Source organism: Lagopus muta, chromosome 16 (genome assembly GCF_023343835.1).
Source record: "Lagopus muta isolate bLagMut1 chromosome 16, bLagMut1 primary, whole genome shotgun sequence".
Classification (NCBI taxonomy): Eukaryota; Metazoa; Chordata; class Aves; order Galliformes; family Phasianidae; genus Lagopus; species Lagopus muta.
The window spans coordinates 11,626,336-11,648,464 of record NC_064448.1 but is presented as its reverse complement, the minus strand read 5'-3'; the positions used below and the strand labels follow the sequence as shown (position 1 = coordinate 11,648,464).

The window sequence follows — 22,129 nt, the reverse complement described above, 5'->3', positions numbered from 1 at the left end:
ACATGTGGTTAGATATATGGAATACGGTCAAACACAGGACTGTACGTGTCTACCATGTTTCTGGTCATCAGCCCCTACAGTCACCGGGAAACGATGAAGCCGACACACTGGCCCGAGTTCGATGGATTGAGAATCCACCATCTGAGAACATCGCCCGCTGGTTACATCAGAAGCTACGGCATGCTGGACAAAAGACAATGTGGGCAGCTGCTAAAGCATGGGCACTGCCCATACAACTATCTGATATTGTCCAGGCATGCCAGGATTGCGACGCTTGCTCCAAGATGAGACCGAGATCGTTGCCCGAAACAACAGCCCATCTTGCTAGGGGACACAATCCTCTCCAGCGATGGCAGGTCGATTACATCGGGCCCCTTCCTCGTTCCGAAGGGGCAAGATATGCCCTGACCTGTGTCGACACTGCAAGTGGGCTACTGCAGGCCTATCCAGTACCGAAAGCAAACCAGGCATATACCATCAAGGCACTCACTAAACTGATGTCTGCCTATGGGACACCTCAAGTCATCGAGAGCGACCAAGGGACTCATTTTACTGGTGCAACGATACAGCGCTGGGCAGAAGAAAATAACATCGAATGGCGATTCCACCTGCCATATAATCCAACGGGGGCAGGCCTCATCGAACGTTATAATGGTATTCTTAAGGCTGCCCTGAAGACAGACTCCCAGTCCTTGCAGGGGTGGACAAAAAGACTGTATGTAACCCTGCGGGACCTGAATGAAAGACCTCGAGATGGCAGACCCAGTGCCCTGAGAATGTTGCAGACGACATGGGCCACCGCGCTTAGGATCCAAATTACGGGCACTGATCATCAGGTAAGACCCCAGATTGGTAATGAAAATAATCTTCTGCTCCCTGCCCCTGAAAACTTAGAGCCAGGTACCCATAAAATAAAATGGCCCTGGAAGGTGCAGGTAGGACCCAAGTGGTGTGGCCTACTTGCACCTTGGGGGAGACTATTGGAGGTGGGAGGCTCAGTAGTCCCTCCAGTAATAGGTACATGGCCTACTGATATTGTGGTCAACACTCCGATCTTTATTGCTAAAGGGACCCCCATCATGTCCCTATGGCAGATCAGGTCACCTCCTTTGGTGCCTGATATCGTTATGCAGCCGCAGATATCCGGCCAAAAGGTGTGGTACAGGCGGCCAGGACGTGCCCCAGTACAAGCGGAAGTGTTGACCCAAGACAGAAATACGGCCTGTATCTTGCCCTGGAGAGCAGACCTTCCCCTCCTGGTACCTGTAAAACATCTGTATGACTCCCCGTGAGTCTGTGAGCCTTCAGGACCACCGGAAGGAACAAAATGCCATCAAGCGTTCCAGTGTTGCTGTCAGATCACGTACAACACCCGGTGATGGTCTGCATGGGACTGATGGAACATAGAATGGACTTGCACCTCAGGACCTCATGCCTCCAGGCACATCATCGAGCACTGGCCCATAGAAGAATATAGACATCCACTGATCATCACTTGTCTTGAACTGTACCAACATACGTCGCGATAAAATTGTATAAGCGTCGCGATATACCAGATCTCTGTATTAGGGAAAGCTTACCCTTTTGTTAACCTGATCATTGGTTCACGCCGTGAAGGGGTGGAGTGTATGGGAACTGCTGAGTCACGGCCTGAACCTCTGATTGATCACCTGAGGTGAGCCATGACTCAGCCAGAGGAGCACAGCTGAAGGTCCAGGAAGTCCACCCCTCCTGGACCTATTTAAGAGCTGGCTACCAGAGGGGAAGGATCTCTTCTGGAGATCCCCTCTTTTGGTATCTTCTAGTGAGCTCAACCCAAGGGTAAGCTCTTCCACTTATTCTCTTTAGTGATCCTTGTTTGCTTTGCCTTACTCTTCTGATTATATTGCGATTATAACATCTTGATATCTATTGATTATACACAATTATATTGTGATTATAACATCTTGGTTATACACCCTCCGTTCAACCCTAATGTGGTAAGTGGGTATTTAATTTGGGGTCTGCCTTATAGTGGCCCACAAGGAATTGAGGCTGCAAGGTCAAAGGCTCTTCCCCAGGCGTCCCTCACTGATAGCGAGGGATGCTGAAGTGCAGGTTACACACTGCAAGGGTGGTGATAAGGGATGGACCGCAAGCAGGTGCTTGGGGTCTGCTTGCCCAACATGATGCGTCCCTCTGCCCCTGTAGGCTGGCCCAGCTGATCTGCGGCACTTCGACCCAGAGTTCACCCAGGAAGCGATCTCTGCCTCCATCACCCACACACCTGACTTAGCAGCCAGCAGCTCCAGTGCCTCAGATGCTTTTTTAGGATTTTCTTATGCACCAACTGAAGAGGACTTCTAGATTTTATAAAGGCTTTGAGAAGCCAGGTTTTAACTCAATGCAATTTTATGTTTGCTGTTATTGCTGTGGTTTTTCTCGTTTCAGTTTTTGGAAGGAATAGTAATGTCACTTTCTCATGGTCTAAACCAGGGGACTAATACACTAACTGGTTGGGATGGAACAGAGCTCTTAATTTGTGCTGTTTGGTGGATTTGCCTCTAAGTGGGTGTTCCTGTAGCAAGGAAAGTGAGACACTAATAATTATCTCTGTACTATTTGGTAGGGCTGTATTCACCGTGGTTGTATTTATGGCTAAGATATATGTACCATCACGCACATCACAGCCACATCTCTGGAACAGGTCATTTCTATGGTGTGGAGCTACTGCGCCCCCTACCGGCGGCTGTCGGTACGATCCCAGCCGCAGTGTTTCCTGGGAGAGGCAGCACACCGCGGGCTGCTGCGCGTGCGAGGGCGGTGCGTTACCGGGCGACCGCAAGCCGTTACGTGCGGGATGGCGGAGTGTCCGAGGAACGCCATCGTCTTCAACGCTTCCAAAGGGGAAGCCTTCACTCCCGCCAGCGGCTACAAAGCCTGGCGTAAGAGGCTCCGAGGGCACTGGGAGATCCTGAGGTGAGGGCCGGGCCGCTGCTCTCCCCGTCCTGGCGGTGCTGCGCAGCTCGGCTGCCCGGCTCGGGGTGTCGGGGCGCAGAAGGAAGGGCCTTCGTTTGCCCGGATTTTGCTCTCTGTGAGGTGCGGGTTGTGGCTGTGCCGCGGGGCCTCGCTGACGGTGCTTTGTGTTCGATAGGTTGTGAATTCTAAACCGAAACGAAGGGGTTGAAGCGACTGGAGTGATTTGCTTAATGCTTATTTGTCAGTTCTTAGTAATATTGTGGTTCAGGGCAAGAATGCCGTGTCTTTTTGTTGTCCGTTTGTAGCTTAAAAGATGAGCTCACGTCTGAGAATCTCCTCGGAGTGAAAGTGTGGATAACAGCTGGCCCAAGAGAAAAGTTCAGCGCTGCTGAGGTAAGAATCACAGAGTCACAGAATGGCCAGGGCTGGAAGGGACCTCAAGGATCATGAAGCTCAACCCCCCGGCCACAGGCAGGGCCACCAACCTGCACACTTAATACCAGCCCAGGCTGCCCATCCGGCCTCCAACACCTCCACGGACGGGGCATCCACAGCCTCTCTGGGCAGCTGTTCCAGCACCTCACCGTCATTTGTAAAGAACTTCCCTCTGGCATCCAACCTAAATCTTCCCTCCCGCAACTTAAAACCATACCTGTTTGCACATAGGCTGTGCATTAAGCAAATCTTAAAACAACATAGAAGATAACAGCGTAGATGATTTTGGACGTTACTGCTTTGTATGAATTTACACAGCTTGACATTTGAATGCTTTTCTCATAGCATCAAATTCACTGCAGGTTGTCAGAATCATCTCAGTGTAGCTTCTTCCGATACTTGAAGGGAGCATGTAAACAGGAGGGAGAATGGCTGTTTATGAGGGTGGATGGTGATAGGACAAGGGGGAATGGTTTTAAAGTGAGACAGGCGAGGTTGAGGTTGGATGTTAGGAGGAAGTTTTTCATTCAGAGGGTGGTGGTGCACTGGCACAGGTTGCCCAAGGGGGCTGTGGATGCCCCATCCCTGGAGGCATTCAAGGCCAGGCTGGATGTGGCTCTGGGCAGCCTGGTCTGGTGGGTGGTGACCCTGCACACAGCAGGGGGTTGGGACTGGCTGAGCGCTGTGCTCCTTTGCAACCCAGGCCATTCTGTGATTCTTGCAGTCTTGCTGTTGTCTTCTTTCAGTGACGGTTTTTTTCTGGATGCTTGTTGTCTTTTAGTTTTCGGTTCTGAAGAAATTCCTGGAGGATGGTGGAGCCATCCTGGTGATGCTCAGTGAAGGCGGCGAGTCCAGATCTGGCACAAACATTAACTTTCTGTTAGAAGAATACGGGATCGCTTTCAATAACGGTAGTGGGGCTCACTGACACCTTTTATTCTTTCATTTCCTAGGAAAGCTAAGAGCAGTTCAGTCTGTAGGCTGTGAGCTCTGCAGGTCCTGCACACAAAATGTGCCCTTGGATCTTTTCAGGCTGTGTTTCTCTTGATATCTGTATGTGCTCTATAGTGTAACACTGAGGCACACCGAGGGCTTTCCACAGGCACAGCAGCTTGGTAACAATTTGGCCATCCCCGTAGCTCACCTGAAGCAGCTGTGGCACTTTCTTGGAGGAGACCAGTGACGTGCAATCCATTCGCTTGTGCACTGCCAAAGTGTAAATAAACTGTGTGCCTCAGCGTACAGGAAATATCTGTAGGCTCTTTGATGGCATTTAGCCTGGTATTCTTTGTTTTCCTTTTTTTTGCTCTCTGTTTTTTTGTGCGTCAGTGCTATTGGTCATCATCACGCTTTAGGAGATGTATTAAAAACTTTGATAAGAATCCTTTTAACTTTTTTTTTAATCTAAGAACATGCAGAAGACATGTGGTCGTTTTTCATAGTTTTATTTTGCAAAGATATTGCTGGTCTAAGTCTTTATGTCCAGAAGGAAGCAATAGTGAAGACTGACAGGAACTTTTCTGGGGGCCACGTGCCAGCTTTGCAGTGTTAGAAGGAAACATTCAAGGGAGCCCAGAGCTAAACTCATTTACATTGCTACGTTTAGCACACTGATCAGTTAAGGTACAGATTTCCTCTTATTTCATTTTTTTATCCAAGATGCTGTTGTACGAAATGTGTATTACAAGTACTTCCATCCAAAAGAAGCACTGATCTCTGATGGAGTTTTGAATAGGTAGGTATTTTGGCCGTGTGCATCTTCACAATTAACTCTTTTAGCCCGTAGTGTTTTCAGTAGGCTTTGCTTTCAATTTGCTGTAGGGGAATCAGTGAAGCTGCAGGAAAAACAGGGCTTGAGGCAGCAGGTGAAGATGGGAGCGGGCATGGCTCACAGTAAGTGTTTTCCTTTGGGGCAGCTGGTGTGAAAAGCTTTAGCCTCACTCTCCACTGATAGCCTCCGTGGGCAGGAATTTATTGAGCTTATGTTGAGCTTTTCTAATGTGTGTATGTCAGTTAGCTTCTTGCTTCCCAAGGCTTTATCTGGAAAGAAGGCTGTTCAGTGACTCTTGATAGCAAGTAAAGAGCAGGAATGACAGATAGATTTTGAGGGGAATTATTACTTTCTTGACCAGATTTCCCCCCCTCCACCCCCCTTCTCTCTGTATTTGAGTTTGATTGAACATGAATAGGCATGAGCTCTGGTTAGTGAGTGCTCTAGCTGTAGAGAAGAGGAACCCTGTTTCTTTCTGAAGAGAAACACCTCCTAGGAAGTAATGTCATTGTGGTGGTCTGAGTTTCTCAAACAGGGCTCTTGGCATTCCACCATCAGCGCACGGTTAAACTTGTCAGCTTAGGCAGATAGTCTGTTTTATAGATGAGACGAGCCTATGTGATGCATGCAGGCACTTAAGGAGTCTGTATTTTCTGCAGAGCTCTCACTTTTGTGTATCCGTTTGGTGCCACACTAAATGTGATGAAACCAGCAGTGGCTGTTCTGTCAACAGGATCCATCTGCTTCCCCCTGAGGAGACCTATTCTTGCGTTCTATCAGCACCAGGTACGATTCTGCATGAAGCAAGCCATGTAGTTTGAGCATTTAATGAGACTGTTCCTTAGTTAATAGTGGATGAAGAAAGAGGACCATCAGCTCAGAGCTGGTAGATGTCTGTTATCTGTGCAGCTTTCTTAGTTCATTAAAAAAAAGGCAACTATGAGTAGTGGATGGGTGTAAGGAATTAGTATTGTTAGTGAACATTACCATGCTCTTTACTGTGTGTATAACTTGCTAACACTCTTGTGGGTTGGTTTTTTTGTTTTTTGTACCTTAGGAAGGAAATTTTTCTTTATTTTTTTACTGAGGATGTCTGTCTTCATTCCCCACATTGTGTCTGAAATGCACCCCGTAAATCAAAGTCAATACAGCAGTGTGAGTGAACTTCCACGTGCACTTACTGCTTGCATTTTGGAAGCAGTGCCATGTCAGCCGGGTAGATCTTCCTGCATCCTAACACTGCCGTGTGAATTCAAATAGATGGCATCATTTTTCCTGTCTAGCTTGCAGAAACTGTAGAAAAAAAGGTAGAATATGAAGCCAGAGACAGAGCTGCTTTCTCAGGCAGAGCAGAGCAATGTGCCAGAAGGAAAACAGGATCTATGGAAGCAAAGAGGAGATGCGGTAAAGAACAGCAACCAAAATTGAAGGAGTGGAAAGTAAGAGCAGGGGATGCTGTCTGGTTACTCTGTTTGGAATCAAACCTTTAGAATTCCAGTTGAGCTTTATTTGCAAAATGTGGAGAATATCAGCAGTTTGTTAGGCAAACTGGAGCTCTGAGTATCTTCAGTGCCACTGCAGCAGTCTGTATGGCTGTGTTATGCCTTGAGTCTGTGTTATGACCTTGCTGGTCAGTGTTCTCATTTCAGGAGCGTGCTTGTTTGCGTGCAGTTCCACGTGCTTCACCTCGTGGTACAGAGAAGTGTGTTTTCCTCTGAGAAATGCAGCAAATGCACTGCGCTCCAAGTGACATCCATGTAACTTCTTTGTACCTCCCAGGGCAGGAGGGGTAATCTGGATAGAGAAGAACACCAAAGTTGTTTCGTGGATGCCTTTTCATGCACGTTTGATTTGGCTGAAGAGAAATAAAGGAGCCTGAATCTTTTGCATTTTATATTAGAAGCAATGAAATTACCCAACTCTTCTGTTGGCTGATGTACTCACGTGCTGTGCTGACATGCATGCGTGTTGCTGTCCTTTAGGTTTCCATTTTTTGAACTTATTTTTTTGCTTCATCGATAGAAGTGTTCTTTTTGCTGCCAAAATAACATAAGTGCAGCTGTTGTTGACGATACGGGATTTCTTGTCTTTCTAATGTTCAAAAAGATGAGTATTTTACTGAATTTCTGAGCCTGCAGAGCATGTGCTCTTACAAAGAATGCTGCGCTCTTGTGAGCTTTCCATGTTTGAAGCTGCCTTTGATGCTTATTCCAACATTTCTCATTTGTTTCAATTGCTTTGCAATTGGATGCCATTAACAATTGCCTCTAAAACTGCAACTAGGAATGTTTTTTTATATTGTGCTCTTTCTCAATAGAGCCAAGGTGGAAAGGTGGCAGCACTGGGATCTTGCCACATGTTCAGCGATCAATACTTAGATAAAGAAGAAAATGGTAAGATCCTGGTAAGTGAACAAGTGTGTGTATTTCACAGGGTTACAAAGGAATTCCAGCTGAACAGCTTCCTCTTGGCCAAGAAAGCTGTGAAAGCGATGTGGTGTGAGTCTCAGCATTGCTAACAGCTGACATCCTGGAGGCTTTGTCACAGCACAACTAACAGAAAGGAGTTTGTAACAGTGCAGCGTATTGCTTGTGCTTCAGGACTCTGACGAGCGTTTCCTACTCCTGTTCAGCACTCGTTGTTATGAAAATTGATCAGTCGGTCTTTTGTGGTCTGTGACTTCTTAGCTTCTTGAGTGCTTGATTTTTGGTTCGTGATTAATAATAAACCTTTGTACATGTGGCTCCTGATGGGTTGTAGTGTGCTGTCCAAGGTGTAGTGCATAGTGCCCTTATTTGTAAGAAGAGGGGTTTCCTGACAGCACACATCTCACACAGGGTGTGCTTCTTGTTCTGAATGGCTGCTTCCATGAGCAAATAAAAATCCAAGGTTGTCTTTCCTCTCTAGATTTTCTTGGATTTATTGCCCACTTTACTTCTTTTTTTGCTGTACGTTATTAGATTTAATATGAATGAACTTGGGCCTTCCTGATTTTAGTAAAGTTCTCCCCTTTTCCAGGATGTGCTTTTGCAGTGGCTCACAACATCAGATGTTCGTTTAAACCAGAGGGACATGGAAGACCCTGAGGTAAGAGAGATCCTTCAGAAGGCAGTAAATAACAGAGAGGTCCAGCAGTGCTGGTTTTGCCCAACCGTGATTTAGTGCAGAATAGCTGACAGCCAGATGAATGCTGTTGTTGTTACAGACCCTTTATTTTGGATAGAAGTTGAAGAATTCCTAGACAGACTGGGAGAGAAAATGGCGAATAAAAAAATGTATCTATTTCAGTCTGGGGTTGGTGCTCATTCCTGAAGCTGGCTGTGAAAGACCTTTCCCAGTTTGGCTGCTGGGGATGTTTTTGCTGTTCAAACTTAACCAGTTTGTGCTTCAGCTTTGAGCCTTCAGTCGAGAGAAATGTGTGAAGCAAAGACAGATTTTGTTTATCTGGTTAAACATCAGCCTTTGTATCAATTTTAGTTGTGGTTATTATTTTTTTTTATATCTGCATATGCAGAGATTATTTTTTGTTTAGAAACACACATGACCAAATTGTAGACTGTGTGTACGAAAAGAAAGAGTCCTGCATGGTTGTGTTAAGCTGTCTCTTGATTTTGACAAGAAGTGACAAATTCAGATGCAGTGTCTGTGCAGCTGTGAACAGGGTGCAGCTAAGAATGGAGTCTGCAGTTTTCTGGTGTAAGCTGCACTGCAAGGGCTCGTGCCTGGTGGAGAATGGAGTAATTATTTCTGGATGGCGTTAGGAGAGGTGTAAACTGGTAAGAGACTGTAATTGGTTTGGTCTTCTTAATAATGTGCGTGCCTGTGTGTGTGTGTTCAGATTTCAGACTATACCTTGCTCCCAAATATAGCTGCACTGTCTGAGCAACTGCGGGTCTGTCTGCAAGGAGGAGATGAGAGCCCAAGAGACTTCACACAGCTGTTTGATACGTCCCTGTATGAGCTGGACACAACCGCCCTCCCTGCAGTTCTCAAGTCAGCAGCTCTGAACTCATTCATTTCTCCATGTGCTACGTTCTTTTGTTTTTTCTTTCTCCATTTTCTGCTTATTTTGTGCTTATTGTGACCACTTAGCAGAAGAACCTGAACTGCGTACCGCATTCTGACTATGGATATCCCAGAGCTCTTAGGGTGATAGTGTGGTCTTTGCTTGTTCTGCAGGTTTGTTTCTTTTTCTGGTTTCCCAGGTTTTCTCTTTGATAGGAATTTTGCCGTAGTTTCTGACATTCTTTTTTACTTCTTCTACCAGTTGTTGCCTCAAGGAACTGGTACTTTTTGTAGAACTGCATGCAGTGATGTTGGGTACTTTCTGGAGGGATAAGAGGAGATACTGTCTGAGAGCTGGTTGTTTTTCCATTCATGTATTATTACTTGGCATTTACTGAAGCTCTGTTTTTCTCATCTTTGCATTTCCCAGCAAATTCTCTGCCTGAAGCTGTATCTGCTGCTTGGTTTCATCACTTTTCTATCGCTAGCAGCTTTGCCCCATCTAACTTATGCTACTCAGATCGTGTAAGAACATGTTGAATAATAGCAGGCTTGGCACAGATGTCATGAAACTCCACTGCTTGATGGACATCTCCTTCTTACTCTGTGTTTTTTCTATTTTCCCTAGATGTGAATTGATACTGGAATGTCCCTTCTGATCCCATAGCAAATAATTTTTTAAATGGCTTTTGTTAGGAACTCTCTGAAGAACTGTTGAAATCCCCAGTCAGCTCCTTTAGAACTGGATCGCTTTTTCCTTTGTGCGTCCATCCCTTCAGAAGTTGTTTGAATAATGGAGAGCTGTGACTTCCTTCTGTTTTGTCATTCTCCATGTCCATCTATCGTTGTCTGCTCTGCCATAACTTCAGTTTGCTTGCTTTCAAAGTCAGCTATTACTCGTATGTAGTGCTCTGGGTTCCTTTCATCAATGGGCGTCCATTTTTTTTGTGCCGTTACTTTCTGCAAAATGTTGACCTTTGTGTCTTTGTGGAATATTAACTTCTATAGTCCTTAATGCACGCAAGTACAAATGGTGTTCTTTCTTTCCTCATACTTTGGGTTTTTGTTTTGTTTTGGTTTGTGCTTACTGCAGAGCTTATGAAGAGTTGAATGTGAAGCATGAACCTCTCCGACTCATTGAGCCTCAATTTGAGACTCCACTGCCTCCCTTGCAGCCAGCTGTAAGTATTCTTGCTGACACGGGACCTGGAGGGTTTTTGTTTCATATGGACACACTGTGTTGTTTCTGTGTTTCTTTCAAGAAAAAAAAGGGAGAGCAATACTGATCTTGCCTCATATTTGACTCTTAAGAAGTAGCTTTTTTACACTTATGGTTTTAGTCAGCAGAACTTGAAAGTGTGGCATCTGGTCTGGTACAGAAACTCTCTAAATCTCTACGAATGCCTTGCATGTATCATCACTTGTGTAGCTGCTCCTGGCCCTGTAGGGCTTTGGGTTTTTGCTTTCACTGTGAAAACAGAAAGTGGTGTTTCAGCAAATAGTGGTGTTGTGATCAATAGAATTGTACTGCTGGGGGGAGCCAGTCAGTTCCACTGTTCTCTGAGCTTCTGCATTTTCGGGGGAAGAAGAAAATAAAGTGTTGGTCTTCTACAGCAAGGGCTGGCCAAACTTTTCCTTGCAGAGATTTGGACTGGCACCAACACCGTGAGCTTCAGTGGTGTCACACTTAGTTTTCTGTCTGAGCTCTGCCACTGTGGCTTGTGCTTTGGTTTGACCACTGAAGAAATGTTACTGTGATAACTTAGAGCTGGTTTCAGGGGTCAACTGGAAGTAATATCTCTTGCAGTGCTCTTTCAAAACAGGTTCATTTAGAAATAGAGTGCTCTTTTAAGCACTTGTCAGCCCTGTTCAGTGCAGAGTCCCAGTTGTGGCACATGTGGTGACTGCATGAGAAAGAAAATGCCCTCATCCAAATGAGCACAGAAATGCTTCAAGGCGAGTTGTTATGGTCTGTTTAGTACCTGGACTATCTCAGTACTAAATGGAATCACCTGGATGTCTTGGAACAAAAGAAAGAACAGACTGCAAATATAGCATCTGTAGTTGTTCTAGGAGATAATTGTGGCATTCTGGAGACTGAACTCTTGAAACATTGAGTTGTTTTTGCAAACCACACATGAGATTTTTAAAAGGATGTACGTTTGCACTCTGGGCTTTGGAGTTGCTTCTGATTTAATAAAAGGTTTATTGAAGTGCAGTCTCAAACTGTTGCCTTGGAGGTTTTTGAAGTATAAGGAAAATAATTGTCAATAAAACATGCTCTCTCAATTCTCTTCCAGGTTTTTCCACCTGTTTTCAGAGAATTGCCTCCTCCTCCTCTGGAGCTGTTTGACTTGGATGAAATATTTTCCTCTGAGAAAGCTCGTCTTGCAGAGATTACAAACAAATGTAAGCAGAGCAGACTGATTTTTCACACGTGTCTATGCAAGTTTTTGTAAGAAAATAGGTGTTGAACCTGGTCATAATCTATGGAAATGCACTTTTGTAATCCTGGGCCAAGTATGCTTAGAGTGTTGGAAGCTGGTTCATGACTTACAGCTCGACACATCGGTTAGCAGCAGCAGATCTTCCTCTTCCTATCCCTGTCTTTTCCTCTTCCCAATGGGCTTTGATCTGTAAGCCTGCTGTTATTTTAGAGACTTGCTGGCCTCCCTTTCTGTTCTTCTGGGGACTGGTTTTTGAAGTCAGCCAGTCAGTTCAGTGTCTGGTACTGACCAGATGAGAACGGACTGGCTGCAGGAATACATGATGACTAGTTCTGTGAACCTGTTTGTATCCCCAGGATGCCAGAAATGAATGGAGATTGGCAGTATGTTTTTGCCCTGCTGGTCCAGATGTGTGATGCTCACCTGCCTCTTTGCTTGCGATGCTTGTTTAGGTACTGATGATGACCTGGAGTTTTATATACGGAAGTGTGGCGATATCCTAGGAGTAACAAGTAAGCTCCCAAAGGAGAAGCAGGATGCCAAACATATTCTGGAGTACGTCTTCTTCCAAGTGGTTGAATTTAAGAAACGGAATCAGGTATTTTTCATAACAGAGTTACAAGTGAATTGTTGATACTGCCAGCACTAGGATGATACGTCCTTGTAGCAGCTGCTCTTCTCACAGGGAGGAGACACAGCAGTGCGTAAAGGCACTTGATGGACAATGAAGTCGACGCCTGGTGTTTGATACAGAATACTTACAGTGGTACAGATTGCGTAGTGCTCAATTTACTAAGTCTCCCATTTATTTTAACTGGGGGTACTGGTAGTGTAGTTTGAGTAATTCCAGTCATTGACATGCACAACATGTAAAAGCAGCGTGCCCTCATGGGTGCTCCTATGCTTGCTAACGCGACGATGTAGATGTGAAACCTGCATTGTTACTTACAAGGAGTATTGTGTTCAAATTGACAGTGAAGAAGTACTTTACGCTTGTAGGCAGACCAGCTGTTTTTACTAACAGGTGTCTCAAATAGCTCAGTTAAGGTCCAAATCTGACACCAGTTGTACAAACGATAGTATATAATCTGTACAATGAGATGTTTTGTTCTGATTTTGTTCCTCCTTTCCTCTTCCCTAAGCAACGTGATACGGACGCAAGTGAAGCCCAGAATGGTGACTGAGACCTGGCTTTCCCCGGATGGAGAGGATCTGTTAAAAATATACTTAGCAATTTTCTTCAACCTCTGCGTTCAGTACATTGATTGAGACTGTCTGAGTATTTCACTGAATGGACGGATCGGTTACATGGAGTAGTTGGGATAACTGATGCCTTTTGAGGAAATGTTTGTATTTTCCAGGTTATTTCCTGTTTTTCTATTTCTTTATTGAAACTGCAATTTTGTTATATTTATATATATAAATATATATATATTTATATAAATCTTATGCTAAGAAAATCTAAGTTTGGTCATTTCTTGCTCTGGTATTTATTTCCTTCTACTAAGTTTTACTGTGGGCCCTTTTGGCATACATGTAGTCCTTAACTGCACTGTGAGAAAGATCATTACTCTGGTTGGTGAACTGGAAAAAGAAAATACAGCAGTAAGTATAGGAGATGCTGGAAATATATTACTGTAGCCCCCCAAGGCAGTCTCCTTTTGGATCTCTGCAAGAATGAACCAAGGCGAGGTAGGTTTGTAACTGTAGGAGCAGAAGGTTTCTTTCCAGGGAGGGGAAGAGTTGAAATCCGACAGTGATGATGCTACAGACTGCTGCCTTGTTCAAGGTTGGAAGGACATGGCGAATGGTGTTGGGATGAAGAAGTTAAGATTTAATGGATCTCTATTAGGAAAGGCTGATACTGTGCAGGAAACTCGGGGAGGCATTAAAGCAGGTATTGCACAGGAATGGAAACTCGCATGGAATTCATCATCCATGAGATATTGAAGCTCAGCGCATGGTGACAATATAGCCAAGGGTATAAGCAGTGAGAGGAACAGATCTGTCACTATCATTAGCACTGTGTGTCAGTGTTGCTGGAGATTTTTAACAACTCTCTGAGGTTGTCCTTTGCTATTTGAAGAGTTCTGTATTTCATCAGACACCCCGACTGTAAAACTTGATTTTTGCCCCACTCGAGCACTTTGTAAGGCCTTTGTGCACTTGTGCCTTATCTTTATCTGCCATGTTTTTTAATGTACAAGCTGCTGCTTTTCCAAAAGGCCAAACGCAAGTGTGATGGGACTTTTTATGCTGTGAAAGCCTTGCATAAGAAAACCATCCTAAAGAAAAAGGAGGTATGTCTGCTCTCCTCGGCCATGCATACACACACAGTGGTGATTGGTGTCTAAGCAATCCTGGAAATGCAATTGAACCATCTGGTGGCTGAAGCGAGTGTTCACATCAACAATGCACGCAGTAAGCATGGATTTATCTGTGGGATGAAGCAAAGTTAGAGAGGGGGGGAGTACTTTCATCTTTGGGGCTGGATATGATCCGTAGGGTTCTCGGATTCCTCATGGATTCAGAACAACAGGGAGTCTGTAGAGCAGGCTGTCCTGGACAGCTGTCTCCTTTCCTGCTTTTTTACAGCAAAACCACATCATGGCAGAACGCAACGTGCTTCTGAAAAATGTCAAGCACCCCTTCCTTGTGGGCCTCCACTACTCCTTCCAGACCTCGGAGAAGCTTTACTTTGTGCTTGATTATGTAAATGGAGGAGAGGTGAGTACCAACTTTCAATCTCCTGTTTAGTTCTGCCCAGCCATTCTGTTTTATTGCCTGCAACTTTCTTGTCAGGAGGTAACGATGTTGAAGCATAACATTACTTTGTTGGAAAGAACAGCTAGGAGGGGCTGGCAAGCATCTCCCTTCTAAGTGAAAATATTGCTGAGGATGACCTGTGCCAGCTGGTTATCAAGACAAGTAGGCGGAGAAAAAAGTTAGGGACGCTTTAAAATGCCATGGAGAGCATGAGAAATTCCAGTGTTGGTGAACTTCATGGAAAACTCACTCGTGCCAGCTCTCAGTCCCAGCCTAGAGCTGATGTGATGCTCCTGCAGTATGTCAGGCTTCTTTTTCTGAACTGTAACAGCTGCTCTCTCTCCAGCTGTGCCTCTCAGTGCTACCTGAAACAGGCTGGGAGGTGCTATTAACACCGATGTCTTGTTTACACAGAGTTCTGACTCGCATGGGATTTTTAGGTTAGCACTGTTTTGGGACCATACTATATGTACACCTAGAACTGGCTCAGGAGCTAGAGCTAGCAAGGAAGCTTAACTAGATCAGCCAGTCTAATAGCCAGGTTTGGGGCAATGGCTTCTTAGGTGCAGGACTGATATGAGGAAGACAAATGCAACAGTTCCTGGGAAGGTGCTTAGATAGTGAAATAAGGCTTCTTGGTTTGGGCTTATTTGGTGCTGTCTGTGTGCCTCTTGCTATAAATCAGCTTTCCCTTGAGTAGCTGGCGCGTGGGCCAGAAGATAACTTTCTGCTTTTAGAGTGGCCATAAATCCTCTTGTCTCTGTCTCAGCTCTTCTTCCACTTGCAAAGAGAGCGTTGTTTCCGTGAGCCCCGTGCAAGATTCTATGCTGCAGAGGTTGCTAGTGCAATTGGTTACCTGCATTCCTTAAACATCATCTATAGGTAAGGTACACGTCCATGCTGGGGAGAGCAGGGGCAATGGATCCACCAGCCAGCTGGGTGCAGGGCTGGGGAGGGAAAGGAGGTTTTTAGGTCTGTGTGAAGCATCGTGGCATTCAGCAGCGTGAGGGACCTGCTGGGCAATAAACACCCCCAGCCCAGCAGTGGGGACAAGACTCTAGTTGCATACAAAGATTTAGGAGAAACCTTACTAAGGAAATCAGAATTTCTGTGACAAATCATGCACAGTGAAATGAAAATTAATATCTGACCCTGCATGACAGCAGTCCTACATTAATATGTAAATTCTAATGCCCAAGAGCAATGGGAGTTTGCACTTTGCAAAGGTCTTGGTGCGTTGGCTTATGAAGTCTTGTTGGCTCCTCCTTTCACCTGATGCTGTTGCTGTTTAGGCCAGATATTTAGAAAATCCTGATCTGCTCAAAAAGTTTTTTGCCTTGCAGGGATTTAAAACCTGAGAACATCCTCCTGGATTGCCAGGTATATGCACCTCTTGTGCTGCCTTTTCAAAGCATTGGCATCATAACCAGAGAGCTATAGTTTGACAAGCCGTGGCTCATTCCATCGCATGGATTTTTGCATCTATATACCACTAAGTTTCTGTCCAGGTCTTGCAAGAGGGAGCAAGCACACGCTCTGCAGAACTCCGCATACAAAACACTCTGCTTGGTCCCAAGAGCTGGGACCTGGCTTGAGGGGAGGGACTTGAGTGCTAAGAGTAAGTCACTGCTACTCTGGTGGTGGCACTATGCCACCTGGCTTTGGGCTAAGGCAGTGCTGAGGCACAGAAGTGTTGGATGTCATCACAGTGGTGCAGCTGTAGTGAAACTTTAGAGAATGTCTGTACTTATTTATTTTCTCCATGGACTTCCTACTTGCATGATAGGACACCCAGAAGGTGAGGGAAAGGACAACAAGTGACCAGTGGGACAGTAAAACATAGATTGGGTTAAATGTGGTGGCCAATGCTTGGCAATCGTGCTGTTTCTCATGAGAGAGTGGGCCAGGCTGAAATTCTTTTTGTCAGGGACATGTGGTGTTGACAGATTTTGGACTCTGCAAGGAAGGAATGGAGGAAGAAGAGACTACCTCTACGTTCTGCGGCACTCCTGAGGTATGGCCCGTGTTGGAGCTCTGCTATGAGCTGAGGGGGAGAGCCTCATTGATACAGGGAGCCTGATAACATGGAAATGATCATATGTGAGAGCAGCCTTGATGTGCTGCTTGTCCTGCAGGCCACATGAATGCTTAGCTGTTGCACCTGGGCTCTGAGTAGTTTCATTGCTTTGGATAGACCTACTGGGTACGGAAACTGCAACCACCTCAAAATGACAAGAGTCTGTTAGAAGTGTAATACGTCAGTGTGGGGCAGGTTTGCTGGTTTTCTTGGTGGGTGGCCAATCCCTGTACAAACTGTTTCTAGGAAGAAAGCACTCTGTAGCCCAGGAAAGCTGGGCTTTTTTTCTGTGGGGAGCTGGGTGTTGGTGGGTGTCTCTGGCAAATGGAGAATCCTTGTAAGCCTATTTGAAGATGCCGCTGTGTTCTTCCGAATGGATTTGCTGAACTTGAACTGCAGCCAGGTTTGTATACTTACAAAGGTGATCCCCTTCCTGTATGAGTGGACTACAGTATCTACTTGTGACTCTTCCAGTACTTAGCTCCTGAGGTGCTAAAGAAGCAGCCGTATGACAGGACAGTAGACTGGTGGTGCCTTGGAGCTGTCCTCTATGAGATGCTTTTTGGACTGGTAAGTTTAGAAGATATTTTATTTAGTGGAGAACTCATTTTCCAAATGTGTGAAGTGATGTCAACCTCATGTTCCTATGGCACTTGGTATGGGCGACTGAGGCAGGTAACTGAATGCGGGATTCAATCATGCCCTTAACCATTTGACCAGAGTTCAGGTTGCCCTTAACTTCTCACTGTGGGACACATCTTGGCCAATGATGTGTGGTTCCTTACCATAGCTTATACTTGACAGGCTGCTTCTCTTCTCTTTCAAATCAGCCTCCCTTTTATAGCCGGGATGTGTCTCAAATGTATGACAACATTCTCCACAAGCAACTCCAGATCCAAGGAAGCAAGACTGTGGCAGCCTGTGATATCCTCCATGGACTTCTCCACAAGGACCAGAAGAGGAGGCTGGGTGCCAAAACAGACTTTGTAGGTGGCCTCTCTTATGATTAGGAGGGAGGATGGATAAGAAGGCTTCCTACGATGAGCTTTATATATGTTTATGGTAACAGCACTGCCTTGGGAAAGGCTTTCCATGTAGGTAGGTCTTTCCAGTTCCCTAAAAGAGGTAGATGGGGTTGACTCATTCCTGAAGGGAAATGCTATGATTCAAGATGTGGTGGCAAGCTAGAATACCTGCAATGGTGTCATCTCATCCCTTCAAGGTATTACAGGACTATGACCGTCGTGGATTAAAGACTTACTACATGTCCACGTAGGGTTCATGTGGCAGCTCCAAGTCTTGTTTCAATGACTTACAGCCATGAAACTAGCTGGCAGGTGCTGAGAGAGAAGCGTTAGCAGGCAACTGACATCTCCTCCCCCTTTCCATGCAGCTTGAGATAAAGAACCACGTATTCTTCAGCCCAATAAACTGGGATGACTTGTACCACAAGAGGATTACCCCTCTGTATGGGAACTGCTGAGTCACATCTGCACAGATAGTTGGGCTGTGTACCGGGGGCTCACTCTTTGGATTGCACAGTGGGCCACCCAGGAATGGACTATCCACGCCCGACCGATCTGGGGCAAAGACATGTGGTTAGATATATGGAATACGGTCAAACACAGGACTGTACGTGTCTACCATGTTTCTGGTCATCAGCCCTTACAGTCACCGGGAAACGATGAAGCCGACACATTGGCCCGAGTTCGATGGATTGAGAATTCACCATCTGAGAACATCGCCCGCTGGTTACATCAGAAGCTACGGCATGCTGGACAAAAGACAATGTGGGCAGCTGCTAAAGCATGGGGACTGCCCATACAACTATCTGATATCGTCCAGGCATGCCAGGATTGCGACGCTTGCTCCAAGATGAGACCGAGATCGTTGCCCGAAACAACAGCCCATCTTGCTAGGGGACACAATCCTCTCCAGCGATGGCAGGTCGATTACATCGGGCCCCTTCCTCGTTCCGAAGGGGCAAGATATGCCCTGAGCTGTGTCGACACTGCAAGTGGGCTACTGCAGGCCTATCCAGTACCGAAAGCAAACCAGGCATATACCATCAAGGCACTCACTAAACTGATGTCTGCCTATGGGACACCTCAAGTCATCGAGAGCGACCAAGGGACTCATTTTACTGGTGCAACGATACAGCGCTGGGCAGAAGAAAATAACATCGAATGGCGATTCCACCTGCCATATAATCCAACGGGGGCAGGCCTCATCGAACGTTATAATGGTATTCTTAAGGCTGCCCTGAAGACAGACTCCCAGTCCTTGCAGGGGTGGACAAAAAGACTGTATGAAACCCTGCGGGACCTGAATGAAAGACCTCGAGATGGCAGACCCAGTGCCCTGAGAATGTTGCAGACGACATGGGCCACCCCGCTTAGGATCCAAATTACGGGCACTGATCATCAGGTAAGACCCCAGATTGGTAATGAAAATAATCTTCTGCTCCCTGCCCCTGAAAACTTAGAGCCAGGTACCCATAAAATAAAATGGCCCTGGAAGGTGCAGGTAGGACCCAAGTGGTGTGGCCTACTTGCACCTTGGGGGAGACTATTGGAGGTGGGAGGCTCAGTAGTCCCTCCAGTAATAGGTACATGGCCTACTGATATTGTGGTCAACACTCCGATCTTTATTGCTAAAGGGACCCCCATCATGTCCCTATGGCAGATCAGGTCACCTCCTTTGGTGCCTGATATCGTTATGCAGCCGCAGATATCCGGCCAAAAGGTGTGGTACAGGCGGCCAGGACGTGCCCCAGTACAAGCGGAAGTGTTGACCCAAGACAGAAATACGGCCTGTATCTTGCCCTGGAGAGCAGACCTTCCCCTCCTGGTACCTGTAAAACATCTGTATGACTCCCTGTGAGTCTGTGAGCCTTCAGGACCACCGGAAGGAACAAAATGCCATCAAGCGTTCCAGTGTTGCTGTCAGATCACGTACAACACCCGGTGATGGTCTGCATGGGACTGATGGAACATAGAACGGACCTGCACCTCAGGACCTCATGCCTCCAGGCACATCATCGAGCACTGGCCCATAGAAGAATATAGACATCCACTAATCATCACTTGTCTTGAACTGTACCAACATACGTCGCGATAAAATTGTATAAGCGTCGTGATATACCGGATCTCTGTATTAGGGAAAGCTTACCCTTTTGTTAACCTGATCATTGGTTCACGCCGTGAAGGGGTGGAGTGTATGGGAACTGCTGAGTCACGGCCTGAACCTCTGATTGATCACCTGAGGTGAGCCATGAGTCAGCCAGAGGAGCACAGGTGAAGGTCCAGGAAGCCCACCCCTCCTGGACCTATTGAAGAGCTGGCTACCAGAGGGGAAGGATCTCTTCTGGAGATCCCCTCTTTTGGTATCTTCTAGTGAGCTCAACCCAAGGGTAAGCTCTTCCACTTATTCTCTTTTGTGATCCTTGTTTGCTTTGCCTTACTCTTTTGATTATATTGCGATTATAACATCTTGATATCTATTGATTATACACAATTATATTGTGATTATAACATCTTGGTTATACACCCTCCGTTCAACCCTAATGTGGTAAGTGGGTATTTAATTTGGGGTCTGCCTTATAGTGGCCCACAAGGAATTGAGGCTGCAAGGTCAAAGGCTCTTCCCCAGGCGTCCCTCACTGATAGCGAGGGATGCTGAAGTGCAGGTTACACACTGCAAGGGTGGTGATAAGGGATGGACCACAAGCAGGTGCTTGGGGTCTGCTTGCCCAACATGATGCGTCCCTCTGCCCCTGTAGGCTGGCCCAGCTGATCTGCGGCACTTCGACCCAGAGTTCACCCAGGAAGCGATCTCTGCCTCCATCACCCACACACCTGACTTAGCAGCCAGCAGCTCCAGTGCCTCAGATGCTTTTTTAGGATTTTCTTATGCACCAACTGAAGAGGACTTCTAGATTTTATAAAGGCTTTGCGAAGCCAGGTTTTAACTGAATGCAATTTTATGTTTGCTGTTATTGCTGTGGCTTTTCTCGTTTCAGTTTTTGGAAGGAATAGTAATGTCACTTTCTCATGGTCTAAACCAGGGGACTAATACACTAACTGGTTGGGATGGAACAGAGCTCTTAATTTGTGCTGTTTGGTGGATTTGCCTCTAAGTGGGTGTTCCTGTAGCAAGGAAAGTGAGACACTAATAATTATCTCTGTACTATTTGGTAGGGTTGTATTCACCGTGGTTGTATTTATGGCTAAGATATATGTACCATCACGCACATCGCAGCCACATCTCTGGAACAGGTCATTTCTATGGTGTGGAGCTACTGCGCCCCCTACCGGCGGCTGTCGGTACGATCCCAGCCGCAGTGTTTCCTGGGAGAGGCAGCACACCGCGGGCTGCTGCGCGTGCGCGGGCGGTGCGTTACCGGGCGACCGGGAGCCGTTGCGTGCGGGATGGCGGAGTGTCCGAGGAACGCCATCGTCTTCAACGCTTCCAAAGGGGAAGCCTTCACTCCCGCCAGCGGCTACAAAGCCTGGCGTAAGAGGCTCCGAGGGAACTGGGAGATCCTGAGGTGAGGGCCGGGCCGCTGCTCTCCCCGTCCTGGCGGTGCTGCGCAGCTCGGCTGCCCGGCTCGGGGTGTCGGGGCGCAGAAGGAAGGGCCTTCGTTTGCCCGGATTTTGCTCTCTGTGAGGTGCGGGTTGTGGCTGTGCCGCGGGGCCTCGCTGACGGTGCTTTGTGTTCGATAGGTTGTGAATTCTAAACCGAAACGAAGGGGTTGAAGCGACTGGAGTGATTTGCTTAATGCTTATTTGTCAGTTCTTAGTAATATTGTGGTTCAGGGCAAGAATGCCGTGTCTTTTTGTTGTCCGTTTGTAGCTTAAAAGATGAGCTCACGTCTGAGAATCTCCTCGGAGTGAAAGTGTGGATAACAGGTGGTCCAAGAGAAAAGTTCAGCGCTGCTGAGGTAAGAATCACAGAGTCACAGAATGGCCAGGGCTGGAAGGGACCTCAAGGATCATGAAGCTCAACCCCCCGGCCACAGGCAGGGCCACCAACCTGCACACTTAATACCAGCCCAGGCTGCCCATCCGGCCTCCAACACCTCCAGGGTCGGGGCATCCACAGCCTCTCTGGGCAACTGTTCCAGCACCTCACCGTCATTTGTAAAGAACTTCCCTCTGGCATCCAACCTAAATCTTCCCTCCCACAACTTAAAACCATACCTGTTTGCACATAGGCTGTGCATTAAGCAAATCTTAAAACAACATAGAAGATAACAGCGTAGATGATTTTGGACGTTACTGCTTTGTATGAATTTACACAGCTTGAGATTTGAATGCTTTTCTCATAGCATCAAATTCACTGCAGGTTGTCAGAATCATCTCAGTGTAGCTTCTTCCGATACTTGAAGGGAGCATGTAAACAGGAGGGAGAATGGCTGTTTATGAGGGTGGATGGTGATAGGACAAGGGGGAATGGTTTTAAAGTGAGACAGGCGAGGTTGAGGTTGGATGTTAGGAGGAAGTTTTTCATTCAGAGGGTGGTGGTGCACTGGCACAGGTTGCCCAAGGGGGCTGTGGATGCCCCATCCCTGGAGGCATTCAAGGCCAGGCTGGATGTGGCTCTGGGCAGCCTGGTCTGGTGGGTGGTGACCCTGCACACAGCAGGGGGTTGGGACTGGCTGAGCGCTGT

The 22,129-nt window shown here is 46.5% G+C and overlaps 2 protein-coding genes across 39 annotated transcripts in view; both read left to right on the top strand.

Annotated features, from left to right (window-relative positions):
• IFT52 (intraflagellar transport 52) overlaps window positions 1–22,129 on the top strand; it is a 140,741-nt gene that overhangs the window by 46,576 nt on the left and 72,036 nt on the right. For 9 of the 38 annotated variants that reach the window (XM_048963165.1, XM_048963167.1, XM_048963145.1 and 6 more), the window contains exons 1-2: window positions 20,814–21,008; window positions 21,314–21,401. In XM_048963165.1, coding sequence (XP_048819122.1) covers window positions 20,890–21,008; window positions 21,314–21,401 — 207 coding nt within the window. In that variant the 5' untranslated portion in view covers window positions 20,814–20,889. Of the gene's footprint in view, window positions 1–2,794; window positions 2,959–3,263; window positions 3,352–4,174; window positions 4,305–5,052; window positions 5,129–5,214; window positions 5,287–5,823; window positions 5,951–6,447; window positions 6,604–7,481; window positions 7,569–8,182; window positions 8,252–9,002; window positions 9,158–10,262; window positions 10,351–11,469; window positions 11,579–12,068; window positions 12,215–12,758; window positions 13,026–20,813; window positions 21,009–21,313; window positions 21,402–22,129 lie in introns of those variants that run through there. The other 29 variants (XM_048963152.1, XM_048963155.1, XM_048963153.1 and 26 more) reach the window with 19 other exon arrangements.
• LOC125701219 (serine/threonine-protein kinase Sgk2-like) lies at window positions 13,498–17,942 on the top strand. The gene is made up of 8 exons (XM_048962900.1): window positions 13,498–13,916; window positions 14,212–14,343; window positions 15,152–15,264; window positions 15,726–15,762; window positions 16,310–16,396; window positions 16,934–17,029; window positions 17,290–17,445; window positions 17,853–17,942. Exons 1-8 carry the CDS (start codon window positions 13,815–13,817, stop codon window positions 17,940–17,942), a joined length of 813 nt encoding a protein of 270 aa, XP_048818857.1. The 5' UTR covers window positions 13,498–13,814.

Coding starts and splice junctions, on each gene's coding strand:
- LOC125701219 (XM_048962900.1), top strand. CDS start 13,815: ATGTACAAGCTGCTGCTTTTCCAAAAGGCCAAACGCAAGTGTGATGGG. Junction 16,397..16,933: donor CGTTCTGCGGCACTCCTGAG/GTATGGCCCGTG, acceptor TGACTCTTCCAG/TACTTAGCTCCTGAGGTGCT. Junction 17,446..17,852: donor TGGGTGCCAAAACAGACTTT/GTAGGTGGCCTC, acceptor CTTTCCATGCAG/CTTGAGATAAAGAACCACGT.